This window comes from Pleurodeles waltl, chromosome 10 (assembly GCF_031143425.1).
Source record: "Pleurodeles waltl isolate 20211129_DDA chromosome 10, aPleWal1.hap1.20221129, whole genome shotgun sequence".
Classification (NCBI taxonomy): domain Eukaryota; kingdom Metazoa; phylum Chordata; class Amphibia; order Caudata; family Salamandridae; genus Pleurodeles; species Pleurodeles waltl.
This window is the reverse complement of record NC_090449.1, coordinates 328,436,510-328,455,915: the sequence shown is the minus strand read 5'-3', so window position 1 is coordinate 328,455,915 and position 19,406 is coordinate 328,436,510. Positions and strand designations below refer to the sequence as shown.

The 19,406-nt window shown below is 44.6% G+C and overlaps 1 protein-coding gene across 7 annotated transcripts in view; it reads left to right on the top strand.

Annotated features, from left to right (window-relative positions):
• The window catches only part of LOC138261513 (LITAF domain-containing protein-like), a 202,841-nt gene that overhangs the window by 113,786 nt on the left and 69,649 nt on the right, over positions 1–19,406 (top strand). For all 7 annotated transcript variants that reach the window (XR_011199107.1, XR_011199106.1, XR_011199105.1 and 4 more), the window contains one exon: positions 3,845–3,931. Coding sequence is in view for 4 of the 7 variants with exons in the window: in XM_069210516.1 (XP_069066617.1) it covers positions 3,845–3,931 (87 nt within the window). In the remaining 3 variants the exon portion in view is untranslated. The remainder of the gene's footprint in view (positions 1–3,844; positions 3,932–19,406) is intronic.

Here is a 19,406-nt window from a genome sequence, read left to right as displayed (position 1 = left end):
TACAAATATCACCTACATATATACACACAGACATACAAGGAGCTTGATGGTGGAAGATGGAATTGAACTCAAGCCACTGACGTTGGTGCATAAGTCGGCTCGGAAACATCTAAAGGAATGGCTTTCTGAAAGATTTGTGGGTCAGGTAATTTACAGGTGTATGGCGTCACATAGGGGCGACTGACATTACGTGCCAAATCTTGAATACATCACACAAGCAGAAATTCTGCTTTGTGAGATGAAAATACATTTACCAGAGGAAGTGTGGGGTCCTATAAAGAGCAGGCCTGGGCATACAACCCTGTCAGCTATCATAGTGCTGGTCCTATCTAAAGAATCACCTCCAATCATATATTCTTGCTAGAAACTTCAGCTTGCATTCCTGTGACAAGCTGATTCTGCAAGAAAAGGAATCACAGGGCGCAAGATAAGGAAGCAAGGTTTGCATGAATAAAATGGGTAGCCTTTGTGATCAACGAATGAAATGCCATTATTTGTTGCCTTTCAGAAAATCCTTAAAGACTCCCTCATTTTAAGATACTCCATCTATCAACCCTCCTGAATAGAAAGTGCGTAATTACTACATAAAAATAAATTAGTGGACTTGAAGGCTACCCTTGCCCTTTAAAAACACTCCTAGCTTCACATATTGTGAAGCTAAACAAGTTCTTATAAAGTCATCTCTGCAACTTCACAGTATTATCATCTTGTTAGTGTGAATGGGTGCTTACTTGGCGTAACAAAATAAATCACTCTCACTGTTAGAAATTGGGTCTTTGGTTGGCAGTCAGGTTACCCCCTGTCCAAGCAAGGACCCTCACTCTAGTCAGGGTAAGTCACACACAATCCAAATTATCCTGTGCCCACCCTCAGGTAGCTCGACACTGAACAGTCAGGCTTAACTTAGAAGGCACTGTGTAAAGTATTTGTGCAATAAATCATGCAATAACACAGTATAACACCACAAAAATATACCACACAGTGTTTAGAAAAATATATAATATTTATCTGAATAAATGCTGGTCAAAACGATTAAGATTTGATAAGTACACTTTGAATTATCACTGTAGAAAATGATAAAAGGAGTCTTTAGTCTTAAAAGCAACAAATGTCTCTTGCAAGTACAAAGTAACTGGCTTGCATTCAAATTAAGTCACATGGGCTGCGTCAATCCGGTGGGCGATGTGTGGAAATTTTGGTTGCACGGGAGGCTCTTCGTCAATTCTTCACGCAGGAAGTCAGGCTGTGTCGTTCCGGTTCGGCTTTCCGTCGATCCAGTGGGCCATGTGTTGAAGTTCCAGTCGCAACGCTGGCGCTGGGTCGATCTCCTCTCGGGGAGCCAGGCTGCGTCATTCCAGTTCAGCATGCGGTGATTTTCTCACCGCGATGCAGGCTGTGCGTTGTTTCTTGCAGGTTGTGTATCGATTTTCACCACACAAGGAGTTCTTTTACAGAGATGAAGTATTTTTGGTCCTGAGACTTCAAGTAACAGGAGGCAAGCTCTATCCAAGCCCTTGGAGAGCACTTCTCAGCAGAGCCAGAGGACAGCAAGGCAGCAGGGCAACAGCAGGGCAGCAGTACTTTGCAGAAAAACAGTCAGGTGAATCCTTTGGGCAGCCAGGCAGTTCCTCTTGGCAGGTTGTAGGTTCTGGTTCTGGGTTTCCTCTCCAGTGGTATCTTCTCCGGAAGTTTCTGAGTTGGTAGGGTCAGAGACCCTGCTTAAATACCCAAATGTGCCTTTAAAGTGGGGAGAATTCAAAGAGCGGCTTAAAAGTGCACAAGGTCCCCTTTCAGTTCCATCCTGTCTGCCAGGGCCCAGTAGGGGGTGTGGCAGTCCTTTGTGTGAGGTCAGGCTACTGTCCTTTGACTTGACATGTAAGTGTCAGGCCCTCCACCCTCCCAGCCCAGGAAGACGCATTCAATATGCAGATGTGTGCAAGTGTGACTGAGCATCCTGTGTTTAGGGTTTGTCTGAGTAAATGCACAAGGGAGCCGTCAACTAAACCTAGCCTGACATGGATTGTTAGGCACAGAAGGATTTAAGTATAGAAAAATGCTCACTTTCTCAAAGTGGCATTTCTTAAACAGTAATATTAAATCCAACTTCACCAGTTAGCAGGATTTTGTATGACCATTCTGGTCATACTAAATATGACCTTGTTACTCCTTTCAGAACAGTATATGAGGGTAGCCCTAATGTCAGCCTATGAAAGGAGCAGGCCTCACAGCTGTGTAAAATGAATTTAGGGGTTCTACACAACCAGGACACATAAACTACACAGTTATATGTCCTGGCTTTTAACCTCATAGCATCCTGCCCTATGGGTTACCTAGGGCCTACCTTAGGGGTGACTTATATGTAGAAAAAGGGGAGTTTTAAGGCTTGGCAAGTATTTTTAAATGCCAAGTCGAAGTGGCAGTGAAACTGCACGCACAGGCCTTGCAATAGCAGGCCTAAGGCATGGTTAAGGGGCTACTTACGTGGGTGGCACAATCAGTGCTGCAGGCCCACTAGTAGCATTTAATCTACAGGCCCTGGGCACATGTAGTGTACTTTACTGGTAGCTTACAAATAGATTAAATAAGTCAATTGGGTATGAACCAATGTCACCATGTTTTAAGGGAGAGGACATATGCACTTTAGCACTGGTTAGCAGTTGTAAAGCGCGCAGAGTCCTAAAGCCATCAAAAACAGTGTCCAAAAAAGTGGAGGGAGGCAGGCAAAAAGTTAGGGGCGACCACCCTTAGGCTGTCAGGTCTAACACTCACCATTTCTGTAGCTTCTGTAGGAAGCAATTATGGCAAACACATTTTGCTCCAGTCTATATTGCTGACATTTTGTACCAGAGTAAAAATAGAGACAACAATTTGTGAAACAACATAACATACATATGTTACAAGGAATGAATTAGAATAGTCATAGATTTTGAAATTGAATTAGATTTTGATTAGATTTTGCACTACGTGAGCTACTTTTGTAATAAAAAACACAAACCTAATTTGCTTCAAAAATAGTCACATATTTTACATTTCATAAGTGGAAGGAACATATTTTATTACTTGTTATTCTGCGAATAATGTAATACAGTATGGAATTCGTTTGTCCTACATTTCTGATGATGCTTTTATCATTTGCTGCATTCCATATCGAGCAACAAAATTCTACAATGAATTTACAATTTTTTTAACCATAGCAAGATTCCTTTCATATGGGAGCTGGTCTCAATATGAACATGAAGATAAAATAATAGGATCTGGTCATAACTAACCAACTCTGTTAGCCAATTCGGTCACTAAAAAATATCTCGGATAACCTTCTCTCCATTGCTCAGACCTAAAGTCAAGTGGCATCAGTGGAATCTCAGCAGCCAAACTGAATAATCTTTTAAACCATTTTGAAACAGACGCCAATAACCTAAAGATGTCTGTGAAATTCCATATTTGTTTGTGAAATTCCAGGAACATTATGCTAAATTATGCAAAATGTGTTTTGGCAGTATTTCTAGTGAAAGTCACCTCATAAAATTTACCAGCAGGATAATGATTTAAGCACGAAACGTCTCCTGAGTGCTACATTGTCCAGAAGAATTATTTATTATTTAGTTCTTGTGGACAATATTTACCCAAAAAAGTGCCTAGTGTTAAAGCTAAGAAACTTTACGCAACTAAAAGTTACTGAATTTCGCAATGTTTGCTGGTATAACTTTAATTTCGCCCAGACTTTATTATCTCCCGAACTGGAAGCATTGTCAAGGATCTGTAATAGCAAGGTCAAACGTACATTGTCTGTTTACCCTATTAGGAAAATCTTTGAAATATTTCATTTATGATTCTTTTTCAACAGGTGTCTTTAGCCAACTTACATCCAGCTTGTTCCTCAATCACACTGTAAAAGGAGCAAGACCAGCGGCAGCAATGTATGGACAACCAGGCAAGACTTTCTTCTTAACTACTCCAATTAAGACAATCAAAAGTTTTGAAGAACAAAGTAAAATAATTGTCGTATGAAGTAGATCTACATGATGCAGTCTAGTTTTCAAATTTCACTTCACAGGGCACTTTGCATGAATGATAAACTTTGCGAATGGAGAAGTTTATTATTGGGCAGGAGTTACCCTCCTCAAATCAGCACCCTACCCTCTAAAAGATATGGATCTGACCAAACATTTGAGTTATTACCGTGCACCACAGCTTTTGAATTGTAATCCCTTTACCATCTTCTGGATTAGCTTTGAGCGCTCAGCATCTCCACTCTTAAAGACATAAGTGTGCAATGAGACTGACGGTTATTAAATTGGTATTTAATAGTATCTTAGGCCCTGTGAAATAAATGCTAATCAACAATATTCAGGATACTGACCAACTACCTTTCTTCTAGGGTCCTATAACCCACAGAAAAGGCTTCACAATTTCATCTATCATTGTTCCCTGGTTTGAAAACAAACAGGCAATCAGAAATTGGCACAATTCAAGCGGTAAGAGATATAAAAAAGAACTTTAAAAGGTCATCCCAACAAAAGAGGCACTTCAGTTGAGTGGGTAGGCAGCACCACTCACACAACTAGACAAATAGGTACATTTTAGCCAAGGAACACCGATTCTTAACATTTAATGCTCACTTTACCAACATATGGTGGTAATAAGCACTTTATTAAAAATCTAGACAGGACAGTGGTATTTCTAGGGGAGTGATCTTGAAACAGTCGTATTTTTTGGGGCAGTTACTGGGCTTTGCTAACAGAAGCTCATTTGTGGTGAAGTGATCAAGTTCGAAACTGTGGAACCGTAAAATATGATTTTTAATCCCAGCCTCTCAATGCCACCAAGCTGAGTGCTCTTGAGCAACCTCTTTTGAATATATTCCCTCTGCTTCTGTTTTTGCAGGGATTTAGAGCACCAAGACTACTATTATATGAAGAACAAACACGCTGTAGGAGGCTGGCCTGGTATGTAGTTGGTATCTTGGGTATTTACAGCTTATACCAGGTCCAGTTATCCCTTATTAGTGAAGTAGTAGTGTTCTAGTAGCTTAGGCTGATAGAGGTAGCTATAGCAGAGCAGCTTAGGTTGAACTAGGAGACATGCAAAGCTCATGCAATACCACTTATAGTTACACAGTACTTATACAAAAGTAAAGACAATACTCAGTGTTACCAAAAATAAAGGTATTTATCTGGGTGACACAGTACCAAAAATATCTTAGAGGCAATACTCCTTCTGGAGGTAAGTATTATACAAAATATATACACTAGACACCAAACTTACACAAGTAAATGGTCATAGAACAATGCAAACAGTAGGTAATCCTGTAGAATGCAATGGGAGAAAATGGGTCTAGGGGCAACACAAACCATATACTGGAATGTGAATCACAAATTCCCCCCTAGACAAGTGTAGTATGTGCATAATCGCTGGGAGAGTAAGAAAACAGTAAAGGTAAGTAAATTACCCCACCCCAGAAAAGCAGGAGTAAAGTACTGCAAGTGTCCTTAGGACACACTACACCTCGTTTTGGGGATTTTGCAGCAGACAACCAAGTCTGCAAAGAACAACTGCTGGATTATTGGACATGAAGACCTGAAAAGGAAGGAGACCAAGTCCAGAAGTTCCAGGAAGGACAGGAGAACCTGCGAACCCAGAAGAGGGTGCAAAAGAAGAGTCCCTGGTTAGTCGAAGACTGCAGAAATGCACCCTAGGAAGATGCCAGCAGGTTCCTGCATAATGCAAAAGATGCCCCACGCCATGAAGATCATTACAGGTGAGATTTCATGTTGGAAGGTGCCAACAAGCCTTGGCTATGACAAAAGTGCGTTTTGTGCCAAAATGGTGCTGGATGGACCCAGGAGGGACCTGGAGGCCTCAACTCTGTGTGGGGAGGATGAGGGGGCTCTTAGAACTTTAGAGAGCCCTCAGGATGCCAGCCAGCCCACCCAGAAGCCACAGGATCTGGGTTCATAGGAGGTACAAAATTCGGTTGATGCAGCACAACAAAAGAAGGTCCCACACCGCCGGAGAACAACTCAGCGAGTTGAGCGTCACAGGATGGAGTGCTGGGGACCTGGGCCAGGCTGTGCATGAAGGAATTTTGCAAGTGGTGCACAGAGGCCTCAGGAGGAGAGGAAGATGCAGTACACAGGGGTACCCTTACTCTTGGAGAAGGCAAGGTCTTATCTCCTCCAAATTGCGTCAGCAGAACCTAAGGACAGTCTATGTTGATGATGTCTACCCTCTGTGTCCTTAGGAGCACGCTCATCACTGTGAGAGGAGTACCAGGGTACCAGTCGTCGCCTTGGAAGGTGCCTGCTTGGAGCAGGGGAGTGACTGTTACTGCACTGGAGATTTATTCAGTCCTTCTGCTGCAGGGTGAAGACAGGGAGTCCCCAGAGCATGATCACTGTAGAAACTGTTGCAGTTGCTGACTTGGAGCTGAGGTTGCTGAAGAAAAGTGTCTCTTGTAGACACTTTGTTGCAGTTACAGCGTTTCTTGGAGCAGGTGGCGGTTCATCCGAGGTCAGAAGAGTCTGAAGTTGTTACAGAGGATTCCTGAAGGAAACTTGCAAGCAGGATCTGCAGAGAACCCACAGGAGAGACCCTAAATAGCCCTGAGAGGGGGATTGGCTACCTTATCAACTTGTCAGGTATTGACCTATCAGGAGGGGTCTCTGACATCACCTGCTGGCACTGGCCACTCAGAGCCCTCAAGAGTGCCCCCACGCCTTGCAAAGCAACCTGGCTGAAGTCTGGGACATCCTGGAGGAGCGCTGGGCACCACCTTTGGGGTGGTGATGGACACAGGGAGTGGTCACTCCCTTTTCTTTCAACCAGTTTCCCGCCAGAGCAGGGGAGAAGGGGTCCCTGAACCAGTGTAGACTGGTTTATGCAAGGAGGGCACCATCTGTGCCCTTCAAAGCATTTCCAGAGGCTGGGTGAGGCTACTCCGCCCCAGCCTGTAACACCTATTTCAAAAGGGAGAGGGTGTAAAACCCTGCTCTCAGAGGAAATGCTTTGTTCTGCCTTCCTGAGACTGGGCTGCCCAGACCCCAGGAGGGCAGAACCCTGTCTGTGAGGTGGCAGCAGCTGTAGCTGCAGTGCAAACCTCAGAGAGCTGGTTTCGCAGTACTGGGGGTCCCTGGTGGAGCCCCAAGATGCATGAAATTGGCTCCCCAATACCAGATTTGGAATGGGGGGGACAATTCCATGATCTTAGACATGTTACATGGCCATATTCGGAGTTACCGTTGTGAAGCTACATATAGGTATTGACCTACATGTAGTGCACGCGTGTAATGGTGTCCCCGCACTCACAAAGTCCTGGGAAATGGCCCTGAACTATGTGGGGGCACCTTTGCTAGTGCAAGGGTGCCCTCACACTTAGTAACGTTGCACCTAACCTTCAGTAAGTGAAGGTTAGACATATAGGTGACTTATAAGTTACTTAAGTGCAGTGAAAATGGTTTGTCTGAGCTCCCTATGGGTGGCTAAAGAAATGCTGCAGCACATATGGATCTCCTGGAACCCCAATGCCCTGGGTACCCTGGTACCATATACTAGGGACTTATATAGGGGGTTCAGTATGCCAATTGAAATTGGTAAATGTAGACCTGGCCTACAGTGACAAATTTAAAAGCAGAGAGAGCATAAGCACTGAGGTTCTGGTTAGCAGATCCTCAGTGACACAGTTAGGCACTACACAGGCATACACATTAGGCCATACGTTTTGAGCACTGGGGTCCTGACCAGCAGGATCCCAGTGAGACAGGCAAAACACACTGACACACACTCACAAACAGGCCAAAAGTGGGGGTAACTGCATCATTGTTAGATATGTTTATTCTTAGTCCAGACTCTGAATCTCCCCTATTTACGTCTGGTGTTAGCCAAGAACTCTTAGCTTTAATAAAATTATTCTTACAATACACTTACTTAGGGGTTCTTTCAGCTACCTCGCTTCATCATTTGGATTGTTGTTGTGTCATTCACATTTTGCTTCGACCCACTACAGCATACATCATGGGGCAATGAGTGAGCCTACTTAAGCCAATGGTGAACTTCACTTTGAGTGACTGCATTTTGCTCTTTCACAAGGAGAGCACCTGATACAAGGTGCTTCTCTTCAGGGCCAGTGTTTTGGGGTTCACTTTATAATTACGTTACTGTTGTCTTTGTGTTTAGAGACTGATGTGCGCACAGTGCCAGAGGGCTTGGGTGCTCCATCAACGCTGCCAACCATAACTTTCTATCTTTCTCTTTTGCCTTCTCTCTTTTACTTCCTTTCTTTCTTCCCTCTTTCCTCCTTGCCTCCTTTCTTTCTTTTTACCTCTTTTTTCTTTCTTATGTCTAGTTCCCTTCTTTCTTGAGTTCCTTCATTCTTTTTCTTTCTTTTCCTATCTTTTTTCCGTCCCTTCTGACTTCTTTCTTTCTTTCTTTATTTCTTTCTTTCGTTCTTTCTTTCTTTCTTTCTTTCTTTCTTTCTTTCTTTCTTTCTTTCATTTGTTCTCTCTTTCATTCTTTCCTGTTTTCTGTCTGTTTTCCCTTTCCTTTGTCTTTCCTTTTTCTCTCCCCCCCTCCCTTTCATTTAGTTTTCTTTCTTTCTTTCTTTTTCTTTCTTTCTTTCTTTCTTTCTTTCTTTCTTTCTTTCTTTCTTTCTTTTTTCTGTTTTTCTTTCTTTTTCTTTCTTTCTTTCTTTCTTTCTTTCTTTCTTTCTTTCTTTCTTTCTTAATGCCAAACCAAGTGGCATTTTAGGGGTTGTTAGCTTTTGATTTTGCTTACATTATGTGCACGGCATACTTACTAATAGAAGGTTTCAGCCAGACATCACCCATTGGTCTGTGGTTATGTCATTAACATTTTTCTTCCACCCTTTCCAGCATGCATCAAAGGACAATGTGTCAACCCACTTCAGCCATTGGCCTATTTCACTATGACTTATGGCATTCTGCCATTTCACAAGAAACACAGCCACACTCAAAGTTCCAGGGAGTTCTTTGTTAATGTCTTTGCAAAGACCCATGTCCACACCACATCATCAAACTTGAAAACCAAAGGATCGGCCAGGAACTCACCATTCTGCTCAACACTGCTATCACCACCACAACATTTCGATATGACTGGAAACATGCTGAAGTCAGACCATTACTCAAAAAACCCTCTTCAGACCCCATCAAACCCCAAAACTACTGGCCAATCTCTCTGCTCCCATTCCCAGAGAAGGTGCTGAAAAGATCATCAACAAGCAACTCATGACATACCTGGAGAAGAATGCCTTCCTATCTGGCTTCCACAGCAATCACACCACCAAAACTACCCTGATTGCAGCCACCAATGACATCTGAACCCTTATTGGTTGAGGAGAAACATCAGCTTTGATCCTCCTCAACCTTTTGGCAGCCTTCAACAACGTATCGCACCCACATGCTGATTGAAAGACTCCACCATGTTAGCATCCAAGGGGACGCACTCAGATGGATCACCGCTTTCCTCAACAGAAGAACCTAGAGAATCTGCCTCCCACCTTTCACCTCAGAACTCAAGGAGATCACCTGCAGTGTCCCTCGGGCTCATCCCTCCCCCCCATGCTCTTCAATGCATATTTGACCCCTCTGGCAAACATCGTCAGATCCCATGGTCTCAACATAATTTCCTATGCAGACAATACCCAACTCCTCCTCTTACTCACTGACGACCCCTCCACCACCTGATCCCACTTCTAGAGATGCATGCCAAGCGTTGCTGACTGGATGAAGAACAACTGCTTGCACCTGAACACAGACAAGACGGAAGTACTGAACTTTAGCAACAGCAGCAACAGTAACAAATGGGATGACTCCTGTTGGCCATCAGACCTAGGACCTGCATCCACTTCCTCCAACCACACCAGAAACCTCAGAATTATCACTTTCAACAAGCTCACCATGATCAACGCTGTCTCCTCCACCTCCTTCCTCACTTTGTGCATGCTACATAAGATCTTCAAGTGGCTACTCCTACACACGAGATGCACCATAACATAGGCCCTCAGAACCAGCTGACTGCACTACGGCTACACCGTCTACGTAGGAATTGCCACACACCTCCTACAGAGACTTCAGACCACGCATAAAACCACAGCCAGATTCATCCTTGGCCTTCCCCAACAAACCCACATCACACCCCACCTCAGGCAACTCCACTGGCTCCCCGTACAGAAGAGGCACCAATTCAAGCTGCTGACCCACGCAGACAAGGCTTAACACAACCAAGGATCTGCATATATTAACCACTGCCTGAACTTCTACCAACTGTCTAAAAGACTACGCTCTGCTTCGCTTTCCCTTGCTTATACTCCAGCATCTACCAAAGCAGAAGTTGGGGACGCTCTTTCTCTCACATCGCAGCAAAACCCGGAACAGCCTCTCCATGCACCTCTGAACTATCACCTCAATTCCGGGATTCTGAATGGCCCTCAAGACCTGGCTGTTCGAACAAGTCTCCAGGGCATGCAAGGTGTCTGGATACCCTTTTGGGTGATTATCCACACTTTATAAATCCTCATTAATTGATTGATTGTACAATCTGCTTTTTTAGACTATGTTTGCCTTTAGCCAATATTTTTTGGATTGATGAGGGTTCAGCATCTTCTTGAACAATAACGTTTTTCAAAAAGCATGAAAAAATTAAATAGGAATTGGCAAAAGGTTGGCGGCCAATGGCAGACCTATTGGCTTTGCCAATTTTGTTTCAGTTGTTTGTGTGTGATAAATACCAGGAGCATCAGAAGTGGAGTGAAGTTCATAGTGAAATAACCAAGTAGGGTTTATAAGGATAGAAAACAGATTTGTTTTGTTGTAAGTTTCAACTCAAAAAGTTTGCAAGGTCTGCCAGGACACATGAATTGCTTCTAACACACTTGGTTTAAATGGCTCTTGATATGTATTAAACATGTCCATACTTGGTTTGTAGACTTACCCCTACATTTCGCAAGATGGGCCTTTTTCAGCCCTACTGGTTCTTACAACAAATCTTGTCCTCTTCATTGAATAACATTTCTAGTTGCAACAGATTTGATTCAACTCAACTAGTTCTCAATTGTACTACTTGTGTGTGGATTTGTTTCCAGCATATACGTTTTCTTCTCCACATATGGCTTGTTTATGTATTTCAATAGATACGTTGTGCTAAATGTTATCTTATCAGGTCATAGGGGTTCCGAATTCAATGAGTTTTGATTATTCAGTAGAATGCCTTGAACACTGTGGGACTGATGTTGCTCAAGAGCATGATAAATCCATATTCAGGTATTTTGCATGGAGTCCTGCAGTATAACATATTAATAAGGTGGGGTTAGATAAGTGAACAAACTGACCAGATTTAATGTTTTCATTTACTGTGTTGGACTTATTACTGGGGCTGAAGCAAAGGTCACTGAAGGTGATAGAAGACAGGCTTGGCATTCTCCGTGGGTCTCAGCCCTTCAGCTGGCACATAATTGACATAAAAATAGCATAAGGGTGCATGTAAGCACAAATATTTCAAGGGTTGTGAACTTTAGTGGCTAGACGTAGAAAGCATGCATGAAGAAAGGATGTAATATGAGAAAAAATAAAGTCAATGTTGTACATATTTGTTAAATGGACTATAGCTGGCCACATGGCATTGAGCTAAAGTGGCAAGATGTGGACTGACCTGAACCTTTGCCCAAAATAAAAAGTAGCATTTGTTGTAATCCTTGATTTAGCAGTTCTGTTTGACCATTAGTCTGAGGATGGAACCCCGATGATAGAGCTACCGCAATATGCAGAAACTTACAAAATGTTCTCCAAAAACAGGACACATATTGAGGGCCTCGATCGGAAATTATTACTTGAGGGAAGCCACGCAAGCAAAATATATCTCATAGAAAGATCTGACTCATCTCCTTAGTGGTGGGTAATTTCTTTAGGGCAGAAAAATGAGCCATCTTAGTAAAAGAGTCAATCGTTACCATTATGACCTGATAACCCGCAGAGGATGGCAAAGAACAAATAAAATCTGTGGTTATAGTATGCCATGGAATAGATGGCACAGGCAAAGGCATCAATATACCTGCTGGCTCAGTCCGAGGTGTCTTTGTTTGAGCACATATTGGGCAAGATCTTACATATTTTTCAGCATCAGATTTTAACGTGGGCCACCAAAAGGAGCGGAGGAGCAGTTCCTGGGTGTTCTTAATTCCAAGATGTCCAGCAATAGGGGGGTCATGACACATTTGCAAAGATTCAGTTTGCACTTTTTTGGTAGGCAAATATACCTCTGTCTGATTGTAGGAGGTTGGCCTGGCTTATAGTGGGTACCTAGTGGTACTTACAGCCTGTGCCAGGTCCAGTTATCCCTTATTAGTAGATTAGAAGTGTTCTAGCAGCTTAGGCTGATAGAGGCAGCTATAGCAGATCAGCTTAGGCTGAACTAGGAGACATGCAAAGCTCCTACTATACCACTTATATCATATAGCAATATATCATAAGAAACACAATACTCAGAGTTACCAAAAATAAAGGTACTTTATTTTAGTGACAATGTGCCAAAAGTATATCAGCGGATATACTCCCTTAGGAGGTAAGTAATATACACAAAATATACACACAATCCAAAATCAGGTAAGTAAATAGTTAGAAAAGTAGTGCAAACACTGTAGAACACAATAGAATGCAATAGGGAAAAATATGCCTAGGGGCAACACAAACTATATACTCCAAAAGTGGAATGCAAACCACAAATGGACCCCAGGCATAGTGTAGTGTGTAGAGGGTCGCTGGGAGTGTAAGAAAACACTAAGGGTGTCCAAAATACCCCACCCCAAGACCCTGAAAAGTGGGAGTAAAGTAACCCTACTACCCCAGAAAGACAGCAAAGTCGAGATAGGGGATCCTGCAAGGACAACAACTGACTGCAAAGCATTGAAGATGGATTCCTGGACCTGAGGACCTGTAAAGGAAGGGGACCAAGTCCAAGAGTCACACAAGTATCTGGGGGGGCAGGAGCCCACTAAACCCTAGATAAAGGTGCAAAATGGCTGCCTCCTGGTGGAAAAAGCCAAAGATTCTGCAACAACGGAAGGCGCCAGGAACTTCTTCTTTGGTCAGAAGATGTCCCACAGCGTGCTGAAGGATGCAGAGTTGTTTCCATGCAGAAAGACCACAAACAAGCCTTTCTAGCTGCAAGAGTCGCAATTGAAGGTTTTGGGTGCTGCCAGGGCCCAGAAAGGACCAGGAAGTCGCCCCTGGGAGGAGGAGACAGAGGGGGCGCTCCGCAACAGATAGAGCCCACGCAGAAGCAGGCAGCACCTGCAGAAGCACCTTAACAGGTGTTCAGAAGACCTGAGCACCGCGGTTGTCTCAGCACAACAAAAGGGAGTCCCACGAAGTCGGAGGTCAACTCAGTGAGTTGGGCAATGCAGGATGGAGTGCTGGCGACCTGGGCTCTGCTGTGCACGAAGGAAGTCTTGCAAAAGTGCAGAGAAGCCCTAGCAGCTGCAGTTCATGCAGTACACAGGATTACTGTCTGGTGTGGGGAGGCAAAGACGTACCTCCACCAAATTTAGACACAAGGGCCACTGGACCGTCGGGGACACTTGGATCCAACTCCTGTGTTGCAGGGACCACGCTCGTAAAGATGAGAGGGGACCCAGCGGACCAGTGATGCAGAAGTTTGGTGCCTGCGTTGGCAGGGGGAAGATTCCTTCGACCCACGGGAGATTTCTTCTTGGCTTCCAGTGCAGGGTGAAGGCAGACAGACCTACAGCATGCACCACCAGGAAACAGTTGAGGAAGCCGGCAGGATGAGGCGCTACAATGCTGCTGGTAGTCTTCTTGCTACTTTGTTGCGGTTTTGCTGGTGTCCTGAAGCAGATAGCGGCCAATCCTTGGCAGAAGTCAAAGAGAGAAGTGCAGAGGAACTCTGGTGAGCTCTTGCATTCGTTATCTGATGAGAAACTCACAGGAGACACCCTAAATAGCCCTCAGAGGAGGATTGGCTACAGAGAGAGCTAAGCACCTATCAGGAGGGGTCTCTGACGTCACCTCCTGGCACTGGCCACTCAGAGGTCTCCATTGTGCCCTCACACCTTTGCATTCAAGATGGTAGAGGTCTGGGACACACTGGAGGAGCTCTGGGCACCTCCCCTTGTGAGGTGCTGTCAGGGTAGTGGTCTCTCCCCTTTCCTTTGTCCAGTTTTGTGCCAGAGCAGGGCTGTGGGGATCCCTGAACCGGTGTAGACTGGCTTATGCAAGGAGAGCACCATCTGTGCCCTTCAAAGCATTTTCAGAGGCCAGGAGAGGCTACTTCTCTCAGGCCCTAAACACCTATTTCCAAAGGGAGAGGGTGTAACACCCTCTCTCAGAGGAAATCCTTTGTTCTGCCTTCCTGGGACTGGGCTGCCCAGGCCCCATGGGGGCAGAAAACTGTCTGAAGGTTGGCAGCAGCGGTAGCTGCAGAGAAAACCCTAGAGAGTTAGTTTGGCAGTACCCGGGCTCTAAGCTGGAGCCCCGGGGATGCATAGAATTGTCCCCCCAATATCAGAATGGTATTGGGGTGACAATTCCATGATCCTAGATATGTTACATGGCCATGTTCGGAGTTACCATGGTAACGCTACATATAGGTATTGACCGATATGTAGTTCACACGTGTATTGGTGTCTCCGCACTCACAAAGTCGGGGGAATTTGCCCTGAAGAATGTGGGGGCACCTTGGCTAGTGCCAGGGTGCCCTCATACTAAGTAACTTTGCACCTAACCATCACTAAGTGAGGGTTAGACATATAGGTGACTTATAAGTTAATTAGGTGCAGTGTAAAATGGCTGTGAAATAACGTGGACGTTATTTCACTCAGGCTGCAGTGGTAGTCCTGTGTAAGAATTGTCTGAGCTCCCTATGGGTGGCAAAAGAAATGCTGCAGCCCATATGGATCTCCTGGAACCCCAATACCCTGGGTACCTAGGTACCATATACTAGGGAATTATAAGGGTGTTCCAGTGTGCCAATAAGAATAGGTACAATTAGTCACTAGCCTGCAGTGACAATGTTAAAAGCAGAGAGCGCATAAACACTTATGTTCTGGTTAGCAGAGCCACAGTGATACAGTTAGGCACCACACAGGGAACACATATAGGCCACAAACTTATGAGCACTGGGGTCCTGGCTAGCAGGATCCCAGTGACACATATCAAACACACTGACAACATAGGGTTTCCACTATGAGCACTGGGCCCTGGCTAGCAGGATCCCAGTGAGACAGTAAAAACACCCTGACATATACTCACAAACAGGCCAAAAGTGAGGGTAACAAGGCTAGAACGAGGCTAGCTTCCTACACAACCCCCCCCAAACGAAGGACAATAAGGCTAATCTTGGTCATTTGAGTCTCTATTGTCTAAGTGGTGATCAGTGGAGAGTAACTCTGCAATAGATTGGTTACTCCCTTTATCATCCACTGTATGGTTACTTCCCTGTGGGGATGTGAACCACCCTGTTTGAAGTTTTTTAGCTAGCCAACAATGTGAAGTTATATTCTCAGAGTTCCTATTAGTATTTTTAAGTTTAGAGCAGTGGGAATTGTCCACTGGACCAATATCAAATGATGAGAATGCCAGACAGGGATGCTGTCTCAGTAAAGCTATAGCTGGGCAAAAATGTTGTCCATATGGCTGAGAGAGAGAACAGGGATGCTGTTTCTCTTGAGTTGGAGCAGGGCAGGGATGCTGTCCTATAAGCTCCACACTAGGGCAGGGTTGCTGTCCTAAGTGTTGTGAGGCAGTGCAGGGTTTCTGCACTAAGGTTTCTCTGGGAGGGTTGGAGGGATGCTCCATGTTAACTAAAATGGTGCACTTTTTCTCACCAATATTAGTTATCCTACAGAGAGGTACTTCTACCTCAGGGAGTACAGCTGTGTTAGCTGATGAATTCCTTGGTACACGTGCCACCCCAGGAGAGGTTTCTCCCACCACAGGAATAGTATCCTGAATGGCAGGGTGGGTAGGGGATACTTTGATGCCCTTTTTACCTGTTGTTGGAGAAGGATCCTGAGTTTTCAGGCCTTTTTCTCTCCTTTGCTTTTTCATTTCAGCTGAAATGAGAGGCAGCAAATCCTCAGGGATACCCAGCATGGCTGCATGGGTGTTAAATTCTAATTCAGCCCAACCTGAGGCCTCTTGGTCATTACCTAAGAGACTGTCTACAGGTAAGCTAGGTGATACTACCACCTGCTTAGGGCCAGTAACTCCACCCCAACTAAACTGAATTATGGCTAAGGGAAGGAACTTAGTGGAGTTATGGACATCAATAATCTTGATTTGTTGTCCAACGATGTGTTGTGCAGGAGACACTAGGTTTTCAGTCACCAAAGTGATACAGCACCTGTGTCCCGGTAGGCCTGAGCCTCAACACCATGTATTGAAACTGTCTGCCTGTACTTATTCAGTGTAAGGGGACAAGCAGCCAGTGTGGCAAGGCCAATGACACCAGGTGTGACAGAAACTGTCTTGGGACTGACTACCCCAGTTTCTATGATGGACCCAAAAGTGAACCCAACTACACCCTTATTTTGACTGTTGCCAGCAGTCCCACCACTATTACTACTACTGCTAGGGGCACTAGAGTTTGATGTATTAGTGGTGGAAGGCTCAGGGGATTTACCTGGGCAGGACATATCCCCTGGCCTATGGCCTCTATTTTTACACACATAGCACCAAGGATTTTTAATGTGTGTGGGTTGTGAAGAAGAGGAAGAATGATTTATCCCCACCCCCTGAAGAGTGTTTAGGAATTAAAGAACTACCTTCAGCCCCATGCTTATCCTGAGATTTCTCACCATCTTTCTTCTTGCCATCCTTGTCACCTCTTGTATGAACTTTTCTGTTCACTCTTGTTCTGACCCATTTGTCTGCCTTCTTTCCCAATTATTGGGGAGAGGTCAGATCTGAGTCTACCAAGTACTGGTGCAACAAATCAGACACACAATTGTTTAAAATATGCTATCTCAGGATTAGATTATACAGGCTTTCATAGTCAGTCACCTTACTGTCATGTACCCAACCCTCCAAGGCCTTCACTGAACACTCTACAAAGTCTCTCCAGTCTTGAGAGGACTCTTTTCTGGTGTCTCTGAACTTAATCCTGTATTGTTCAGTGGTTAAGCCAAACCATCCAAGAGTGCATCCTTCAAAACTTTGTAATTGTTAGCACCACTTTCTCTGACAGTAAGGAGCCTATGCCTACCCTTACCAGTGAAAGATAGCCACAAGGTAGCAGCCCACTGCCTTTGAGGGACCAACTGTCCCATACAGGCCCTCTCAAGTGCAGCAAACCACTTGTTAATGTCATCCCCCTCCTTGTAAGGGGGGACTATCTAATGCAGGTTTTTGGAATCTTGCTCTCTAACAGGATTGCTATCAAAAACACTGCTGCTGCCACCATTGGGTAACTAACCCCAACCTCTGCCTTTCCCTTTCCACATCCAGAGATTCCCTCTCTAAGGCCAGCTGCTGCTCTTTAAGCTTCAGCATGGCCTATTCCAACCTCAGCTTTCTGAGTTTCCTTTCCATTAAGTTATCCTCAGGGTGGGAGGCTTGGGAATTGTGAGTCACAGAAGAAATGTGGGAATTGGCAGAGTTGGACCTGTCCCTAACTTGCTGGACCCTAGTAACCTGGCCTTTAGGAGTGAAAGGTGCCCTACAAGTGTGTGACTCCCTCCCACTACCAGTTTCACTAGGTGGCCTGTTAGCTGGCAGGTCCTTGGAAGAACCCTCCCCAGCCTTCTCAGTGGACTCCTCTGAGTCTGTCTGGGTACCTCCTCCTCTACCTCCTGATCCGGGGATGGGCCAGACTGGTTCTGGTCACTTTCTATGAGAAGGCTAAGGAAAAGATCTTTTGTAGGATTCTTACCAATTGCTAAACCTCTTTCTATGCAGAGACCCCTCAAGCTTTTAAAGTTTAGATTCCCATATGTTGCCTGGACAACTGTGGGAGTAAGCTCTACTGTAGACATGATAGAAAAGCTTTAGGACAGAGAGAGAAAAAAGTTTTTGGAACTTTTGAAAGAACAGAGGAAAACTTTTTCAAACGTTTGAAAACTATTAAAAGTTTTCAGAAACTTTTTAGAAAGTTTTAGAGAAGGAAAGTTTAACTGTTTAGGCTACTGTGTATATTCTGAAGTATTTGGTATATGTTTTTCTTATGAAAAGCACCAATGACAAAGTGGTAAAGCAGTTGCAAGTACTTATCCCACCGCTGCACCACCAATGAAGGAGGCTGGCCTGGCTTATAGTGGGTACCTGATAGTACTTACACCTTGTGCCAGGTCCTGTTATACCTTATTAGTAGATTAGAAGTGTTCTAGCAGTTTACACTGATAGAGGTAGCTATAGCAGAGCAGCTTAGGCTGACCCAGGAGACATGCAAAGCTCATGCAATACCACTTATATCATATAGCACTACATCATAAGAAGCACAATACTCAGAGTTACTAAAAATAAAGGTACTTTATTTTAGTGACAATATACCAAAAGTATCTCAGCGGATATACTCTCTTAGGAGGTGAGTAATATACACAAAATATACACACAAACCAAAATCAGGTAAGTAAACAGTTAGAAAAGTAGTGCAAACACTGTAGAACACAATAGAATGCAATAGGGAAAAATAGGCCTGGGGCAACACAAACCATATACTCCAAAAGTGGAATGCGAACCACGAATGGACCCTAGGCCTAGTGTAGTGTGTAGAGGGTCACTTGGAGTGTAAGAAAACACTAAGGGTGTCCAAGATACCCCACCCCAAGACCCTGAAAAGTAGGAGTAAATTAACCCTACTACCCCAGAAAGACAGCAAAGTCGAGATAGGGGATCCTGCAAGGACAACAACTGACTGCAAAGCACTGAAGACAGATTCCTGGACCTGAGGACCTGTAAGGAAGGGGACCAAGTCCAAAAGTCACGCAAGTGTCAGGGTGGGGGCAGGAGCCCACTAAACCTCAGATGAATGTGCAAAAGGTCTGTCTCCAGGTGGAAGAAGCCGAAGATTCTGCAACAACGGAAGGTGCCAGGAACTTCTCCTTTGGTCAGAAGATGTCCAACGGCGTGCTGGAGGATGCAGAATTGTTTCCACTCAGAAAGACCGCAAACAAGCCTTGCTAGCTGCAAGAGTCATGGTTGAAGGTTTTGGGTGCTGCCAGTGCCAAGGAAGGACCAGGAGGTCGCCTCTTGGAGGAGGAGACAGTGGGGGCGCTCCACAACAGAGAGAGCCCATGCAGAAGCAGGCAGCACCCGCAGAAGCACCTGAACAGATGTTCAGAATATCTGAGCACAGCGGTCGTCTCAGCACAATAAAAGGGAGTCCCACGAAGTCGGAGGTCAACTCAGCGAGTTGGGCAATGCAGGATGGAGTGCTGGGGACCT